This window comes from Gracilinanus agilis, chromosome 1 (assembly GCF_016433145.1).
Source record: "Gracilinanus agilis isolate LMUSP501 chromosome 1, AgileGrace, whole genome shotgun sequence".
Classification (NCBI taxonomy): domain Eukaryota; kingdom Metazoa; phylum Chordata; class Mammalia; order Didelphimorphia; family Didelphidae; genus Gracilinanus; species Gracilinanus agilis.
In genome coordinates, this window is record NC_058130.1 from 169,932,837 (window position 1) to 169,952,696 (window position 19,860).

The 19,860-nt window shown below is 39.1% G+C and overlaps 1 protein-coding gene across 1 annotated transcript in view; it reads left to right on the forward strand.

Annotated features, from left to right (window-relative positions):
* Positions 1 to 19,860, forward strand: part of MGRN1 (mahogunin ring finger 1) — a 122,304-nt gene that overhangs the window by 92,443 nt on the left and 10,001 nt on the right. The window contains exons 11-16 of the mRNA XM_044658985.1: positions 8,900 to 9,009; positions 10,947 to 11,012; positions 13,122 to 13,345; positions 13,485 to 13,608; positions 13,953 to 13,998; positions 19,393 to 19,497. Of these exons, the coding sequence (XP_044514920.1) occupies positions 8,900 to 9,009; positions 10,947 to 11,012; positions 13,122 to 13,345; positions 13,485 to 13,608; positions 13,953 to 13,998; positions 19,393 to 19,497 (675 nt within the window). The remainder of the gene's footprint in view (positions 1 to 8,899; positions 9,010 to 10,946; positions 11,013 to 13,121; positions 13,346 to 13,484; positions 13,609 to 13,952; positions 13,999 to 19,392; positions 19,498 to 19,860) is intronic.

Below are 19,860 nucleotides of genomic sequence, written 5' to 3' on the forward strand. Positions count from 1 at the left end.
GAGAGAGAGAGAGAGAGAGAGAGAGAGAGAGAGAGAGAGAGAGAGAGAGAGAGAGAGAGAACGAACTACAGCTAGAGAGAGCTCCACCCCACATCTTTTATCCTCCATGCCCCTACATCCTGTAACTATGTACACAAAATATGGAGTGTGGGGTAGGACAGACTTCGGGATTGATTTCTATCATCACAGAAGTGCATGGTACATAGGTGCTTAGCCATTGTGTGCTGAATGAATGAATGAATGAATGAACTTCTTACCAATAAGAATGCTTCTAAAATGGGAAGTGCCACCTTAGGAAATAGTCCCTTCCCTCTGGCTTGAGGTTTTTGCACAAAGGCTAGGTGACCACTTGTCAGGTAGATTGTTGAAAGTGGTCACTGGTGGCATAATGGACAGTCCTGGGTCTGGAATTAGAAAGGCTTGAGTTCAAATTTTGCCACATGTGCTTAGTAGCTATATGACCTTAGGCAAGTCACTTAAGTTCTGCCTCTATTTCTTTGTTATAAAATGAAGATAACACTAGTTACACTTTAGGCCAACTTTACTCCTCAAAAACCTTTCAAATGACAGAGAAATTATTATGATACTTGTATAGAATATTAAGGAAAATTTGAGCAAATTCATAGAGGAGAACAAACCATTTCCAAGTATTTGCACAGAAAAGACCAGGACTAAAAGGAAAGTTTGTTATCCAACCACAACAACCAAGAGAAACATGAAAAAGGTAAATAAGAAAGAGAGAGGAAAGAAAGAAAACTCTTATCTTTAACTTGCCTTCTTTAAGGGCTTCAATAAGATCAAATTATTTGTATTTCTACATGGAGAAATATTATGTGTAATTCCAAAGAGATAGTCCCAAGGAACCTTGGCAGCTTTATAAATAAGATTTTACTAGATTTTTTTCCCATTTCCCTCAAAATAAGTAATTATTATTCTTCCCTTTAAAAATATACCCAATAAATGTTTTGTGTGATAATACATGTATAACCCAGATTCAATTGCTTGTCAACTCTGGGAGGGAGAGAGGAAGAAGGAAGGGAGACAACGTGAATCCTATAACTTTGAGAAATTTATGTGAAAATTTGTTATTAGAATAAAATAAATATAAAATGTAAAAATATATCCAAATATATACTTTGTAGAGTTTAGCATCATGACAACCTTTAATAATTTAATAATTTCACAGTATCAAGATTAGAAGGAATTAAGTTATCTAATAAGACAATTGCATTTTCTTCTCAACAGTATATCTTATTCAGGTCCCAAAATTAAAAGAAAATTTAGGAATACAATAATAACATGTAATATGTATTTAAAACATGAAATAACACTTATTACCAGTTAGACGATATCAATTTGTTCAAATGCATTTCCAAATTATCTTACATAGAAAATCACTCATTTTATACTAACCACATTAAAAATCCAATAAGAGTTACCTAGTATAGATTAATTATATTTAATGAGCGAAACAATAATAATAATAATAACAATAGTTAACATTTACATAGTACTTAACCATATGCCACTTCACAATCATTATATCATTTTGATCCTTACAACCACCTTGGAAGGTAGTCCTTTTTCCCTTACAAATCAGGGAATTGACATAAACATACGTTAACATAATCTTCTTAAGGTCACACAGCTAACAAATTTCCAAGACCAGATTTTTTCTGAGGCATGATTGTTTTAATGCCAAATAGTTAATGTATTAGGTTCTAATTTACCATAGTTAACCCTATTTACTTTCTGAACAAAATTTTGTCCAAATTAAATCTGGATTTTTAATCGCTAATAGTTATACTACTTCAATAACAGCAACAACAAAATTTTCCCAAGGGCCATTAGTTGGCACTATTTCAAAGTTTAGAACCCATTGTTATTAGTTAGCTCAGTTATTTCCTTTCAAATCACCAAAAGAACCAAATTTTTATTTTGATTATTTGTTTTTATTTATTATTTATTATTTTTATATATTTTAATATATTATTTATTTTGTAATTTGATTATTTCTGTTTTCTTTTCCTAAACTTATTCAAATGTTTAAAGAAGATGGCTTCACCTTTCCCAGAGCCATCTACTATAGTTGTCTACGTGTGTGTGTATGTGTTTTGAACTAGAGGGATTTTATGTGACAGCCTCACATTCTTATCCCCTCTACTTTTAGGATCCATAAATATTTTTTCTTCCTCACATAACAACTAAAATGCATTCTTTTAAGAACAGAATTTTAGTATACTATCTTCAAATAATTCCATGTTGCAAATATATTACTATAGTTTCCATATCATAAAGGATATAATCACATAATGTTTCTCAAATCTTTATCTGAAGAGATAAAAAAAACCTCCCATGAATCTTTTTTTTTTTTTTTTTTTTTTTTTTTTTACAAAATTCCTAGCCCATTTTATTTTAAACTCTACTTGTTTAACTTTCTTCCTCTCTAGATATCCCTCCAGTGGACTTTGATTAAAGCCCTACAAAATTCAATCTTTCTTGTTCTCCTTTCATATCTTGATCTGACACCTCTCCCATTTTTTCAGTTCTTCCAGTCTTCATTTTCCTATTATTTACCAGATTATCTATAGAACCCTTCTTCACTCCACTGAATTTCTCCTTTGTAATTCAGCACAAAAATTGTTTCTTACAATCTTGGTTAATTGTAATGCTGTTGCTTTTGGGGTTCTTAGCTAACAAATACATATCATTCCATTTATTTTACTTCTAGTTTGCCTAAATAATTAGTTCTATTCTATCATTCACAGAAGAAAATACAGTGATAATACCAAAACACACTTCTGAATTAGATTTTACTTTCTTTTAAGTGGCTCTCTGATTCAAACAAGCTCTTTTCTTTTCATGATCAGAGAAAGTTAATAATAAGAGGCAGTTTAAACTGCAGGGACAGCTAGGTGATTCAATGGATAGAGAGCCAGACCTGGAGATGGAAGATCCTGGATTCATATATGACCTCAGATACTTCCAAGTTTTGTGATTCTGGGCAAATCCCTTAACCCCATGGCTTAGCCCAGTGATTCCCAAAGTGGGCGCTACCGCCCCCAGTGGATGCTGCAGCAATCCAGGGGGACAGTGATGGCCACACTTTTTTTGTATAACATTCTATTCTGAGTTCAATAAATAGTTTATAATTTCCAGGGGGCGCTGAGTAATATTTTTTCTGGAAAGGGGGCAGTAGACCAAAAAAAATTGGGAAACACTGGCTTAGCCCTTGCTACTCTTCTGCTTGAGAACCAAAATTCAGTATTGATTTCAAGACAGGAGATAATGGTTTAAAGGGGGGGGGGAGACATTTTTTTTTTTTTACATGAGACTTTTCCTTTTATCATTAACCTCCATGGGTCATGGGCCTAGTAGTAGGACCCATGAATCAGAAGATGTAGATATGGATAGGCTGAATAACTTAAACTTACTATTTTGTTTTTGTGTATTGTTTAAGAGGTGCAGTAATAAATATGTGCATGACAGTTTTTTCTTTTTCTTTTTTTAAAGCCCTTATTTTCTGTCTTAGTAACAACTCTTAAGACAGAAGTGCATGGGCTAGGCAAATGGAATTAAGGGATTGCCATGGGTTATACTGCTAGGAAGTATATTAGGTCAAATTTGAGCTCAGGTCCTCTTGACTCCAGGCCTGACACTCTATACATTGTGCCACCTATCTTGACCCCATGATAGTTTTTTTAAAAAACATTTAATATTTTTTTTTAATTTTAATTTTTTTTTATTTTAAACCCTTAAGTTCTGTGTATTGACTTATAGGTGGAAGAGTGGTAAGGGTAGGCAATGGGGGTCAAGTGACTTGCCCAGGGTCACACAGCTGGGAAGTGTCTGAGGCCAGATTTGAACCTAGGATCTCCTGTCTCTAGGCCTGGCTCTCAATCCACTGAGCTACCCAGCTGCCCCCAAAACATTTAATATTTTTAACCCATGTATAATATAAAAATAAGGTGGCAAATCATCAGATATTTCGTAAGTACTACCTTTTATTCTCAATAAATGTAGGGTTATGGAAGATTTGAGAGTATGGGAAAATGTGTTGGTGTCTCCAAGATTTCAGGGAAAGGTCAGGAGTATGAATACAAAAATGGGGATATATTGAATTGGAGAATGAGAGAGATTATGAGAGAATGATTTTGTTCTTACCATAGAGGTGTAAAAGTCATTTGTAAGTGAAGGCAGGTAGAGAATAACAATCGAAAGTAGTGTGAGAATAATTGATGTAAGACCTGGATCAAAGAGCCTAGGTCAGTGATGGCAAATCTGTGGCATGCAGAGTGCTTTGTGTCCCATTTACCCCCATCCCCCAGTTCATTTGAAAGGCAAAAGACTCGAGTGGAGCTGCTGCCTTCCTCTCCATGATACCTGATGACATCTTTTCACATCCCCGCCCCTCTACCCAGCAGCCATCAATGGGAGCGCACAGTGGCTAAGGTGGGCAGCTCATAGGCAGCAGAGCTGGAGGGGAGTAGAATGCTTGGGCCACTCCCCTCCCCCTCTCTCTACTTAGTGAGGACATTCCTTACTTCACCCACCCTTCCACCCAGCAGCCCAGTGAGAGCACTTCCTCCCTCCTCTGTGTTGGGTAAAGGGGGAAGAAGGGAAGGCAGGTACAGCACTCAGTCTGGGAGTGAGGGGTGGGGGCAGGGCCAAGCATTCCTCTCTAAAAGTTTCACCATCACTGGCCTGGGTGGATGAGCAGAAAAACTTGATCCAGGCTTGACTGCATTATGTATCAAAATAACATGAATCTAGAGTAAATCAATTCATTTAAAGTCTAGAACTCTAATTGTTTTTTTGCAACACAGTGCACAAACAGGAAGCAGAGTAAATGTAACTGTAACATTAGGAATTGGCAAAGCGGGTTTTTTGCAACCAAAGGATTGTGTGGCTAAGGGAGTCTAGAATAGTGGAGAGAGCTCAATGGGTCATTCATTCCAGTGGGTCACAACTCACTGGATTTTATTCAAACCAATTTAATGTACCCAATTTAGAATAACTAGTACCTTTGATGTTAGCTTGTGGGGGGAATGAACTATCAGTGGTAGTGTTAGATCTTGCTAAAATAAAACATAATTTAGCAGTTAAAAGTCTTTCAAGTGGTCTTGTTTCAGTTGGAATACAGACAGTTCTTGCTTTATGTAAGTTCCTCAGACCTCTCCATAAAGCTGTTTTTAGATAATGTCAATTTGTCCCTTCCCACCCATGGCACTTAGCCTGTGTAACAAAGGCGTACATTTAGGGACTAGAGCAGCTTGGGGCCTGGGAAAGAGAGAAGGGAGCTGCTAGAAAACTGCTCAGGACTCCTAAATTCTGGGCCTCACACAAGTGTTGAGGACCAAAGGGAGAGCTTGTGTCTCTCCCTTTTTTTTTTTTTTTAAACTTTCATGAACTATGGAGAAGTCAGGGAGAAATGGCAGCTGAAAGAGACATCAAGGAACAAGTGTGTTTGTACTTATACTCAATTTATGTCTCCTGAACATGTGGCTAATATTTTGACATCATTGTGGGAAGGAAAACAGAGCATTTGGAGCCAGGGGGAGTTGCCTCCTTGATTCTCTGCAGTGGGGTCAGGCATGGAGGAATTGGAGAATAGCATTGCAGCCTCAGACCTGGACAAGACAACCTCCCTCTGGCCACCTGGCACTTTGGGGAAAAGTCAGCATCTCTTCTTCAGTTGCTCATCTTCCTAGCAGTAGCCCTGCTGCAGCCAGCTCTCCAGCACCAAATCCTGAGATTAGGAAGCAGTAGAGCAGCTCAATTTACCCTAGTAGTCTTCCCCACTTTCTTCTACTTCCTGTTCTCACTCCAAAACCAGAGATGTGCTATCAGAGGGGGAGAGGGGAGGGAGGGCAGGCTTAATGGAAGAAAGGGGAAAGGCCAAGGGCCAAACTGTGGAAGGGATTATATGAAATCAATAAGCCATACTGATCAAGGTGGGGTTGGAAGACAGATTTCTTTCAGAATCCTTTATGTAAAGTCAAATTTGTGGAATGTGAATTTCCATACAGGGATAATTGTCTGTACTGTTCTCCCTAGCACTGAGAGATATCACAAACATTCTTTCCAAGAATTTGCCACTTCATTAGAACTGATCTCAGTCTTCTTCAGAAATACCTTTTGAATAGCACGGATAACTTGAGAGTGGCAGATCTGATCCACTGTGCTAGAAATCTACCAGATCCCTGAAGCAAGACCACAAGATTCCCAAGCCTACCTTTGAGCCAGATGCCCAAAGGACCTAGAGTCTCACCAGATACCTTTGGACCTGGGAGTGGGTTCTGTGACATGATCCAGGGAGACTGAAATACATTTCTTTGAATTATTTGCCTTTTTAGTTATCTGAGTGAGTAGGGTGATAGATAATAGGCTACCCTGAAGATTCAACTAACTTTGAATCATTGTAATGATCTTCCTTGATCTTCCTTGACCTTAATAGGTAACTGCCATGACTTACTTTTTTTTTTTTTTTTTTTTTTACCCTTAACTTCTGTCTATTGGTTCATAGGTGGAAGATTGGTAAGGGTGGGCAATGGGGGTCGAGTGACTTGCCCAGGGTCACACAGCTGGGAAGTGTCTGAGGCCGGATTTGAACCTAGGACCTCCTGTCTCTAGGCCTGGCTCTCAATCCACTGAGCTACCCAGCTGCCCCATGACTTACTTTTGATCCTTAACCATAAAGAATCTTTTTTTTAACGATTTTTATTTTTTAGAAAAGTTATCATGGTTACATGACTCATGTTCTTACTTTCCCCTTCACCCCCCAACCTCCCACTCCCCCAAAGCCGATACGTATTTCCACTGGTTTTATCATGTGTCATCAATCAAGACTTATTTCCAAATTGTTGATAGTTGCATTGGTGTGGTAGTTTTTGGTCTACATCTCCAATCATGTCCGCCTCACCCCATGTGTTCAAGCAGTTGCTTTTCTTCTGTTTTTCCTCTCCTGTAGTTCTTCCTCTGAATGTGGGTAGCGTTCTTTTCCATAAGTCCCTCAGAATTGTCCTGGGTAATTGCATTGCTGCTAGTACAGAAGTCCATTACATTCTATTTTACCACAGTTTATTGGTCTCTGTGTACAATGTTCTTCTGGCTCTGCTCCTTTCACTCTGCATCAATTCCTGGAGGTCTTTCCAGTTCACATGGAATTCCTCCAGTTCGTTATTCCTTTGAGCACAATAGTATTCCATCACCAGCATATACCACAGTTTGTTCAGCCATTCCCCAATTGAAGGACATACCCTCCTTTTCCAGTTTTTTGCCACCACAAAAAGCACGGCTAGAAATATTTTTGTACAAGTCTGTTTATCTATGATCTCTTTGGGGTACAAACCCAACAATGGTATGGCTGGATCAAAGGGCAGGCATTCTTTTATAGCCCTTTGAGCATAGTTCCAAATTGCCATCCAGAATGGTTGGATCAGTTCACAACTCCACCAGCAGTGCATTAATGTCCCAATTTTGCTACATCCTCTCCAGCATTCAATAATCTTCCCTTCTATCATTTTAGTCAATCTGCTAGGTGTGAGGTGATACCTCAGAGTTGTTTTGATTTGTATTTCTCTAATTATTAGAGATTTAGAACACTTTCTCATGTGCTTATTGATAGTTTTGATTTCTTTATCTGAAAATTGCCTATTCATGTCCCTTGCCCATTTATCAACTGGAGAATAACCATAAAGAATCTTAATGCATCTGTGTTCATTTCTTTCTCTCACTCTCTCACTCATACATACACAACCCTTGATATGCCATATAGAGATCTCTAATAAAGATTAATAACTTTGTAACATTCATAACTCTAGGTGAATTATTGAGTAGATAATATTTTCATTTTACAGGCTAGAGATCTGAGGTCACAGAGAGGTAATTTAACTGTAATAACAAAGGAATTCACTGGGAAAACTAGAGACAGAATCTGGGTCTCCCGATTACCTCTCTTGAGAGCCCTTCTAAATCTCCACAGAATCTTAGCACTGGAAGAGACCTTAGCAGCCATCTACTCAAACCAAACTGAATAGGCATCTCTCTACAGCAGAGCCAGCAAGTTGTCATCAATCCTTTGCTTGAAGACTTCAAGTGAGGGGAATCCATCATCTTCAGAGACAATCCATTTTTAATTAGCTTTTTTTTAAACCCTTAACTTCTGTATATTGGCTCCTAGCTGGAAGAGTTGTAAGGGTGGGCAATGGGGGTCAAGTGACTTGCCCAGAGTCACACAGCTGGGAAGTGTCTGAGACCGGATTAGAACCTAGGACCTCCCATCTTTAGGTCTGATTCTCAATCTACTGAGCTACCCAGCTGCCCCCTTAATTAGCTTTATTTAGGAAGTTTTTCATTGCATCAAGATTAATTTGCATCTTCTATCCACTGCTCATAGTTCTGGTCTCAAGGACTAAAGAGAACAAGTCTAAACCCTCTGTCACATAATAAACTTCAAATGCTAAGAGACCACTGTCATGTGACCCACCTCATCTCTAGGCTGAACATCCCCAGTTCTTTTAACTGAACTTCATGTGGCATGAACTGGAAGCTCTTCACCATACTGGTTGTCCTCTTGGACACTCCAGATAGGTTTGATCCACCTGCAAATGTGTGCTGAATGTTAGGCATCTAGTCCTATTTTTAGTTGCATTCCAGCAAGCTAAGAAATTTGACCAAATAGAATTATATAGCAGTTCTTTTTTGGAACAAGATAAAGATCCTCTAATAGCCCTGCTCAGGCTCTGATTCTAAAACACTGTTAATTTTTATTCCTGCACTGGTGGGAGTCATGTTGGTGGATCATTGAGTATTTGGTACCATACAATATGGTGCACTTCTAAATAGTAGCAGGAGCAGCTGTTACCATGACTGATATGTTTTAACTCTTCTTCCTTAGCTTTCCGGGCCCTCCTACAGATCCGGGCAGTGAGGAAAAAGCCAGGAGCGCTGTCCCCTGTCTCATTCAGTCCTGTCTTAGCACAGAGCATGGACCATGATGAACACTCTGTAAGTAAATCATGTTTGCCTGAGCCATCAGAAAGAGGGAACTCTTGGTCATGATGACTTGTAGCTTTAGACTTAGAGAGAAGAGCAAGATCTACAGTTACGAGACTGGCTCACTACATGGCAGCCTAGGACTGTCTTCGTATGTCATGCCAAAACATCCAGGTTATCACCAAGCGTTTCCAAATTATCAACTCTTTGGCACAGTACCCTGGCAAAGCAGAGCCTTTAAGTTGTATGGGGTCTCAGTTTCTTTGTAAGGACAAGTATCTAAGTCTCAGCTGGGATGAAATGGCAAATAATTGTACTTGAAAGAAGCCTTCCTTTCCCTTGTATCTTGCAAATCTTCTGTAGCATGGGGCTTCAGTAATGGTTGGAGGTGCTGGACCTCCTCACAGAACTTCCCGTCCTCAAACAAGATGAGTGGCTGCCTAGAAGTCTCTGAGAAGATGTCTCATTTCTTCCTTATGAAAGATAACAGTGATTAAGGTCTCTGATCCCTTCCCTCTCTCCAGCCTTGAATATAGGGAAACAGTTATTGCCGATTGCATCAATTCAGATGCTGTTAATATTGCTAATGCAGATATCCCTCACTTAAATTAAACCCTAAAAATGGAAGTTTCAGGAGACAGCAGAGTGTAGTGGAAAATTAAGGGATATCAGGAGACCTGAGATATCACCCCAGTTCTGCACTAACCATCTGTGTGGCTGTGGGCAAGTGATTTTCATTTTCCTTTCTTTGGGCCTATTTCTTCTTTAAAATGAAGAATTTGAAAGGAAGAAAAGGAAAATGAAGAAGAAAAGGAAAATAGCTCAGAAATGCTATGAATTAGGGAGGCTGATAGTTGCCTTACAAAAGTATTGTTTGGGGACAGCGAGATGGCACAATGGACAGAGGTCCAGGCCTGGAGTCAGGAGGGATCGGGGTTCAAATGTGGTTTCAGATGCCTCCTAGCTGTGTAACTCTGGGCAAGTCACTTAACCCTGTTTGCCTAGCCTTTGCCCGTTTGTCTTAGAGTTGTTACTAAAACAGAAAGTAACATTTTTCAAAGTATTTTTTTGCTTTACAAGCATAGTCATGTAACATAGCAAGCCATTCTGGTACAATTAAATAGGATTTGATTTTCAAAGACTTGGTTTGTATGCAATTCTCCAGAAATATATTTTAGCATAAAATGAAGCACGTCTGTACGATTAACCATTTTTCTTAAAAATCTTTAATATTTAACTAAAAGACTTGTTGACCAAACTGTCTTTACAACAACCTGGTGTTTCTGCTGCATGTAGTTGAACATTAGAATGTTTGTTCCATGGCTTGATGTCCTGCTCTTTGAGTATAGGGATGGGTACCTTCCCATAAAGGTGATAAAAAATTAAAGGGACACTGTCAAGCAATGCAGGCCTCAAATTTAGATTGTATATATAAAAGAACAGTATCCTCCCTGTTCAGTTAGTGTAGTGCCCAAAGTTTTCTTTCTTGCCTACATTTCCCTAAAGAGGTTCAGATAGTTTAATTAAATCTACATCCTTAGTCACTCACCTGGCAGAGATTATTTGTTACTTTGGGCAAATGGCTATTTAAAAGGCTGCTCTCACATAACATGGGATGAGCAGAAAAGAGTAAATTTCTCCAGTGGGTCAGTAATGAGAATGTAGGGTGGTGGGGATTGTGCTTAGGGTGGTTTTTGTTTTTAATCACTAGTCTTATGTCATAAACTCCCTGGATGGAGGAATGACTAATTCTAGAGAAAAACTGACCTGTATGTGTTGTCATTCAGGGCCCCAAGGGTATGCAGAAAGTGGGTGGGGGATCTTGGGGGTGGGTAAGGAATCCATAACATAAATAATCTTCAGAAAAATGGGAAATTCCCTTTCAGAAAACTCTAGCATTGTTTGAGGGATGTTAGTTATTGTAAAATATATGATTTTTATCTTGACAGTGTCCCTTTAAAAAATCAAAGTCGAACCCTGTCTCATTGGCCAGCAAGAAACCTAAAAGGGAAACAGTAAGTGTATTTGGTCTATATGGCTACGTTATTGCCCCATCCCCCTGACCAGAAAATAGATTTGTTTGGAAAAACCATTCTCATCCCCAAATATTAGGATTTACTTACATAGTGTGTTTCATTTACTTAACCCATCAAAGCAGGGTCAGTTCTCCATAGTCACTCTGTGCATGCACAGGAAGAACTTTCTGAACCAAGCTGCTCCTTCTAGAGGGAGACTTAACACCTGTAGGCACAGTGGCTCCTTCCTGCCAGGGGCCAGTGTGCCAAGCCATGAACTACAGGTTCTCTTGCCAGCTTCGCTAAGCTTCTTTTGCTTCCTTTGAATGCTCTTGTTCACCTTTTTTTTTCCTGCTGGCAAATGGAACTAATGTTGAAGGTTGAATTAATATTGTTGCTTTTTTATTGCAAATTGCATTTCTTACAAGTGTTTGTTTCTCATTACCTTGCTTTCTGCACTCGGTATTTGGATTTATTGGGTTTTGTCTATTTAGTCTAAGGGTTTAGATTTTCCCAGATGTCCTTGCAACTTGGAGAACAGGATAGGGCAGCCCAGAAACATAAATGGCAGTTAGAGATAATGCTGTGTCTCCTAGTAGTCATTGATTAGTTAGGAGGAGAGCTCTAGGTTGGCCTTTGGAAATCAGGATAAAGTTTAACTTCAAAAGTTCTAGCTGTTAAAATAAGAATATATACCTGTAGGAATTATTAGGAGAATAGGCATTTACTTTTATTTTTTTTCCTTTTTTGCTTTATTATAAAGATATTCTATTTTTACTCATTATATGTAATAACAAATTTCCACATAAGTTTTCTGAAGTTATAGGATCCAAATTGTCTCCCTCTCCCTTTCTGGAGCTGGCCAGCAATGTGATCTGGATTATACATGTATTGTCATGCAAAACATTTCCAGATTGTTTATTTTTGTAAGGGTATTTACTTTAATGACTGAATTATATATAAAAGAGAATTCCCAAAGCAAGGCTTAAGGAAAAATACAAAAGAATTTATTTGGGGTGCCAAATGCTAAACTGCCCTGACAGATTAGTAGAGATGTTACCTAAACAGGAAGGGGAGTGCACCCTTGACTCTTTTCTACTTGCTCCCCTTTTTTGTTCCCATTTTCCTTGCCATGGCCCCTCTTAGTTCCCTTTTCATCTCCCTGAAAGATCTACTGTTTCCTGAGCAAAGCTACTGATCAAACCTAGACAAGCAGAAGGAGAGTTGTATTCTGCCCCAAAGCTCCACACTGTAGCAGCATCACTCACATCTGCCCAACATGTGAGCTCTTTGCCCTCTTTCAGGTTTGGGGCAGGTGCTGTGCTCTGATCCCAAGCATTTGGCTGAAACACAAGAGTTTCAGATTGATTTCAGACTTGTTTGGTATGTCCTAGAGGTTCCTGCTTTGCCTTCCCAGCTCTGCTGTGTTCTTCATTCTTCTACTAACTCTTACTAGTTATCCGTTCTTTCACTGATAATAGATATAGGAAGTCAGGAAGGAGCTTTTAGTCCTAGCCTAAGGATGAATTTTTATACATTCTGCAGGAAATCTCATTTTTTTTTCCTGGCTAGCTTGATGCCATACAGTATGGTCTCAGTCTTTGCTTAGATGCAGGGAACCTTGAGATGACTAAAGTTAGGGTTAGTGACATAGTGATATTCTTAGAGAGCAATAGGGAGTAAAGCCAAATTCTTTCCCTGATAGCATAGATGGTCAGGAAATACTAGCACCCTCATGCTCTTCCTTCAGGTGGAGGAGATATTATTGACTTCCTTTTACAAGCACTCACCTTTTAAAAAATTTCTTAGCAACTAAAGGATCTTCTTTTCAGCAGCACCCAAAAGGGGGGCCATTTCCTATATTAGTGAATACAGTTCAAGAGTAATATCAGAAAGATAAGAAATCACTTTCTGAGGCCCTAGGAAGGAGTCATTTCCAACTAGAATTGGAGAGGTAGTTCCTTAGAAAACTTATTAGAAGTGGGATGTCATTGGGGGTGTAGGATTAACTTATGGCAGGAATCTCATTTTGGTCCCCATGTCTTACGGGCTGCATGGCATTCTAAAATAAGGCCAGCCTTATCCTGAAACTCTCCCTGTAATTCACAGAACTCTGACAACATCCCACCTGGATATGAGCCCATCTCCTTGCTGGAAGCTCTAAATGGCCTTCGTTCCATCTCTCCAGCGATTCCTTCGGCTCCTCTTTATGAAGAAATTACTTATTCAGGGGTTTCCGATGGGCTCTCTCAAGCTGGTTGTCCTCTTGCTGGACTTGATAGAGCCTTGGAGAGCAGCCTTCAAAAAAGCAAGCCAAACAAGTCTCCAGATAGGTCAGTATCACTGGTGTGTGGCAGTGTGCTTCTGGGAGGACCACGGGCAATGGCATGAGGACTCTTAATCTCCAGATCCCGTGAATCCCGAGACACCCACACAACTGAGACTGTTTTTGTCCTCCTTATGTCCTCCTAGCACATTACGCTCCCCATCATCTCCCATCCACGAAGAAGATGAAGAGAAATTGTCTGAAGATTCCGACTCGCCCCCCCCACTAAGTGGTGCTGAGCTAGTCCTCCGGGAGAGCGGCTCACCAGAGGTATGTCATATTCCCAGCCCCATGAAGCTGCCAGCCTTGTTCTGGGAAGCTTGCCCTAAGATTTTCTCTGAGGTGGTGGGCTAACAGGCATTCACGTAGGAAAAAAAGAAGGGAATGCCATGACCAAAATTATTCGTTAATCATTGTTTAAGGTGGGGGTGAGGAACAATAACCCCAAGTTCTAAAGTTGTTAACCTCATGTCCCCATTGTTCTTTTTACTCTGGTAGCTTGTAGACTTGGCTTCAGTGTGATTTTGTTGTAGGCCCGAGGCCACTGATAACAATTCATGTGCATAGCCAAATGAGGTGGATTTTTCTTTTCTTTCCCTTTTTTTTTTTCAAAGAGCTTCATAACTGAGGAAGTTGAAGAGGTGCCATCACTAAAGCAAGGTAAGCTATCGTTTGTCTCTTGGAACATGCACTGATTCTAAGCACACTCTACACAAGATTCTTTGCAGTCTTAGGATGGCAATAAAATGCTAGGATTTCATATAAGTTCCCTTATTACAGTGCTCCATTTCCTGGAAAAGGGCTTTCTGAGACATCATCTTTTATTAAAAACCAGATTCACTCCCAAGGGTTTTTTCTGCCTTTACCTCAAGAGAAAAGGTACTTTTTCCTTTGGTTGTCCATGACTGCCTTGGCCCTGCAGAAATAACACACTTTTGGCTTTCACTAATTGATTCTCCTTTGGGGAGTATTCAGACTATTTTCTCTGGTTTTGGACCTTGATATTCTGATAGTTGCAAAGTCTTTTTGATTCTACTGATCCCCAAGATCGTTTTAAGTCTTGACATCCTATTTCTGAATATTTGAGGCTTGTTTTCATTTCCTGCATTGCTCTGGCTGTGCACAAAAGTGTGCATTGACCCTTCTTAACCACCAGAGGGCCAGGAAGGACTGTACCATTGCCCAGGTGGAATAAACCAGTATATGTTCTAGGTGCTTATAATCCTGACCTTCCTCCAGAGGCTTATCACCTTCTCAACTTAAATTGGGCCCCTGCATTCGCTTCTCCTGAAAGCAGGAATGAGAGCTGTTTCTCATGCTCCTGCTGCGATGAGGTTTATTATCTATCCAGGAGGGACTGACCTTTGCTCTAGCATGTCTCTGATAACTTCCTCCACCCCTAGACTGGTGCTTTTTCAGAGAGAAACCAAATGTAGTTTAGTTAAATGAATTTCCATTTAATTCTGTAGCTTTTCCAAAAAAGATGCTTCAAAATGATAATAATTCATGTTCCTACAGTGTCATAGTTTGTTGTTACTTTATTACATCCATTATATTCTATTTCAGTTTTACAACTATATAAGATGGGCAGGCCAAATTTAGTTGTAATACTTTCATTTTAAAGATGAGCAAACTGAAGTTTGGAGAAGTAGTGATTTGTCCCAAGTCCTGGGGCCAATAAATAATGAGACTGGGCCACAAGCCTTCTGACTCATAAATCAGAAGCTTTTCCACTATACTACCATACTATTCTGCCTCTTTATATGCAAAATTCAAATCCAGTTCTAAATTTTTTTTTCAGATGTTCTCTGGTTAAAATCCAATAAATCTAAAATCAAGGGAAAAGCAAACATAGTTCAATGTAATGCCATCCTTTAATCATAAAACTATATTCGAGAAGGGCAGCTAGGTAACATAGTGGATAGAGTGCCAGGCCTGAAATTGGGAGGACCTGGGTTCAAATCTGGCCTCAGACACTTCTTAGCTGTGTGACCCTGGACAAGTCACTTAAAGTCAATTGCCTTTTCCTTGCTACTCTTCTGTCTTAGAACTGATACTGAAACAGAAAGTAAGGGTTAAAAAAAAACTATACAGGGGGCAGCTGGGTAGCTCAGTGGATTGAGAGCAGGCCTAGAGATGGAAGGTCCTAGATTCAAATCTGGCCTCAGACACTTCCCAGCTGTGTGACCCTGGGAAAGTCACTTGACCCCCATTGCCTACCCTTACTACTCTTCTGTCTTGGAGCCTATATGCAGTATTGGCTCCAAGATGGAAGGTAAGGGTTTAAAAAAAAAACTATACATCTATCTATCCATATCTATATCTCTATCTCTCTACATATATATATCTATATATGAGAGTTGTTATCAAGGTACAAAAACATATTTTTTTTTGTTTTCCATAGTAAAAAGAATAGTCAAAGTTCGGTATACAGTAGGAGTTCAATAAATGATCATTATCTTTTTTTTTCCCCTTAAAACTCTTACATACTATCTTTGAATTGATACTAAATATCAGTTCCAAGGCAAAAAAGTGATATGGGCTAGGGTAAGTGACTTGCCAAGATCACACAAGGAAGCATCTGGGTCCAGATTTGAACCCAGGACCTTCATCTCCAGGCCTTGCTCTCTATCCTATGAGCTGCCTAGCTGTCCCACTAATTATCTTTTAATGTCTTTCCTTCTCAGGGACAGCTAGCTGAGACAGTGGATAGAGTGCTGGGCTTGAGTTAGGAAGACTCATCATCAAATGTGACCTTAGACCAATGATGGGCAAACTTTTTAAAGAGGGGGCCAAAGGAAAGGAAATGCTCAGCTATCAGTCTGTTTCTAAGGCAACTCTTTCAAAGTTTCATTGTATTATATCCTATTCATTGTATTTGTCAGATTAGAAATAATGTCTCACTGCCAGATAGGACATTTCAGGGGGCCACATCTGGCCCTCGGGCCATAGTTTGCCCATCACTGCCTTACTTACTTACTTACTTACTTACTAGCTATGTGACCCTGGGGAAGTCACTTAACCACTGTTGGCATTAGTTTCCTCATATATAAAATGAAATGGCAAATCACTCTAATATCTTGGCCAAGAAAACTGCAAATGGAGTCACAAATAACTAGAGAAACAACTTTTCCTTTTCACTTGTTACCCCTATTACAGTTTACCATCCCAATATTAGTCTGCCATGCTAGCAGCCAGACCCCATTTCTAGCAATCTTCCCTTGATTTAGTATGAGCACACTGACATTTGCTAGCAAAATATCCTCTTTTCCATCTAGAGCAAGGACAGGAGAGTGAGGAATAAGCCCTCCTTTTTACTAATAAATAATAAGCAGTCTTCCTACCTTAACTGCCTCCCTAATTTAAAATATCTGGTGATGACTTCTTTTTTGTAGAATTTTCATGAATATTGCCCCTATGCTTTTAATGTAGCCCTAACCACCTACATTTCCCACCTCAAACAATCCCCTCTCTCCACCATGACTAGGTGACTAAACAGGATTGGAGAAGAAATAAGAGTTTTGCCTTTTTATATAGAAGCCATCAGCCTTTTTAAATACTGGGATCAATCTGGAATTCTAACTGTTCATTCCACAGAGAGTCTTTGAGCCCTCCATTAGGGCTTGTGAGTAATATGGAGAATGGAAGATGGGCCCTTTCCCGAGGATGCCAGTCATGCTGTTTCCATGGAAACAATCAAAGAATCACCCCCTCTCAGAAGGGAGAAAATAGGGAAGAGATAAGCCAGGAAACTGCTGACAATCATTCCAGGGCCTGAGTTCAAAATTCAGTCTGCTCATGAGGAGTAGTAGAGCATTTGGTTAATGCAGAATCAGTGAGTTCTTTTGCCTCCACATAGTCTGCAGTCTGGTGGTGTGGAGCAGCAGCTGCTTCTTAGGCTTTGGGAATCCCCAGGACCTTTCCCAGAGGTTCAAAGGAAGGCTAGAAAATGTATAAACTCTGGGCACCTTTCCTTTTCAGCTAAGGAGAGTGCCAAAGCTAGTTCTAAAGTTTATAAGAATCCTAGAGGGCATTTGGGGCCGTTTATTATTTTTTTTTTAAGTATTAGGTCAGCCAAAAGCCATTATCTTTCAGAGATGCTTAATAGTAGGCAGGGATCTCAATAGATGGATGTTGAGACTTTTCTTTGACTCTTTCTTTTTCCATAAATTAGTCTCTTTCATTCACATGTGAGTGGTAACTCTTAGAATTTAAACTTTTGAAATATATAAGAAGTAAAGCTACTTGCATCATGATAAGTCGTGTTTGACCTCAATAGAAGTTAAATTCAAGTGATTTTTCCAATGTTTTGTCATTTTAGAGATGTCCCATTAGAAGGACAAGTAGCTTCACTCTACAGAGAATGCATTTTCCATGAAAAATAGGGCTCCTTGTCACATAATTGAGTGACTGTTTCTACACTGACCATCAAAATATTTGTACCAGAGAGCAGGTTTTCCAACAGTGTATTAGAGTATCTGTTGTCCAGAGACTAATCATCTTTTTTTTTTAAGTTGATAACTTTTGAAACCCTCAGGGACTTGAGAGTTTCATGCTCTACATTTATTTAAATATTATTTATTTTTAAATTATAAATATGAAAAATGATAAAGGCTGGTATAAATATATATATTAGTATTTTAATTAAAGCCATGCTGATAGATAAGTTATTAGACCACACGCTTGTAAGCATTCAAAACTGCCGCCTCCATTTTGTTACCTCTCTCCTCCCGAGTCTGCTGGCCAAAAGACCACTCCCTCCTAACCCAGGAGATTATAAAACTCTGCCTGCGTCAAGACGTAGGCCTCCCCAAGCCCAAAAACCCGGAAACAGAAACCAGTTGGACCATGTTGGATCACGGGAAATGTAGTTTTGATACATTTCCCCTGTCCATAGAAATATATACACTTTTAGATGGCATTTCCCAAATTTCACTTTTACAATTTTCCGTGAGGTCCGGCAAAAAAAAAAGGTTAGTCCTTTTTTCTTCACTGGACCTGTAAAAATAAACAACTTCTAAATTTTTCAGGAATTTGGGGATAAAAGAAATAGATGAACAAATGGTTAAAATTAGCCGCATTGACAAAAAATCAATTCGGGGCTGTCCCCCACAGGCATAACAGTGTACAATTAAAACAATACATACAACTCAATTTCAACTGCACCCCAAAGTTCAAATTTTGGTCTTCATGGTACAGTGAAGGCTTTTCAGACATCTTCATGTGTCTTCACCAAACAAGTTCATCGTTGTCTGGATTCTGGGGAGATGGCAGGATCCTTATCCTGAAATTATTCTCAAAAGAATTTAAACTTTACATTATAGATTACAAAACATACATTTTCTTCTAAGATTTTATACAATTCCCCGTGAAATTACTCCTAAAAGAGTTAAATATACATATATTTTTATATTATCGAATTTTAAAAAACTTAACAGATATCCCCGTGAGGTAAATCTTAAACACACCTTTTTTCTAAAAAAAAGGGTACCTCAGGTCAGCTAAGGATGGCAAAATAAAAAGAATAAAATTCAAGAAAAAAGAAGAAAAAATTAACTTGTGAATGGAATGTAAAATGTGCAAAAAATCTGGGGAAAATAAACTTAGACCTTTGAATGAAGGTCTAATTAAAGTGAATTCAGCAGTGTGCAATTACCCGTTCAGGGCCAGGACTTAAGGAAAATGTCTCTCTCTGATCTGGCTTATCATCAGCTTTTTAGGGAAGTGAGCCAAATAAATAACCAATCTTAGGTGCTTTCTAGGAATCTAAGTCGAGGGGACCCACGTCCTCTAAAGTTTTAAAAAAGACTGGAACTCCAGGACTCAAACCCCAATTTCCAAGCCCTAAAGTATTGGCATAGAACTGCTGCAATTNTCCATAGAAATATATACACTTTTAGATGGCATTTCCCAAATTTCACTTTTACAAAATATAATATTTAAGTATTGTTATTTACTAAATGCTCATTATCATTTATTACATATTCTATAATTCATATAAAAATGGGGCTCCTTGACTGATCCCTAATTTAATAACCTTTCCTTTTCATTTAGAGAACCAAGCTCCATCCATAGAAGATGTCTTACAGGACAGCAGTACTGAGCACAGAAGCCTTAATCAACCTGGGACTGACCCTCCAGCTGACATATACCTACCAGGTAACAATCAACCAGTTTTCCCCTTTGTCACATGACTAAGGAATGGGAGATATCCTTATCCAGTGGCACACAGGACTTAGTAACATTATAAAAAGTCAGACTGAGCCAAAGTACTGTCTGTGGTTCAGGAGTAGTTGAAGCTCTCAAGATACAGGATAAATCTATAGAAACCCAAGGAACCTTCCCTCACTTAACAGAGACTAAACTCTGGGGGTCTTCTAACACAGGCATATCTTGGTCAGCAGCCCTCTTTTGAGAGATTAATTTTCAAATAGGAGACTAAGGCAAGAGAAATAGCCATCATGAAACCACCACCAGAAGATAGGCGTACTCTAGGATCTCCCTATATCAGCTATTGAATCT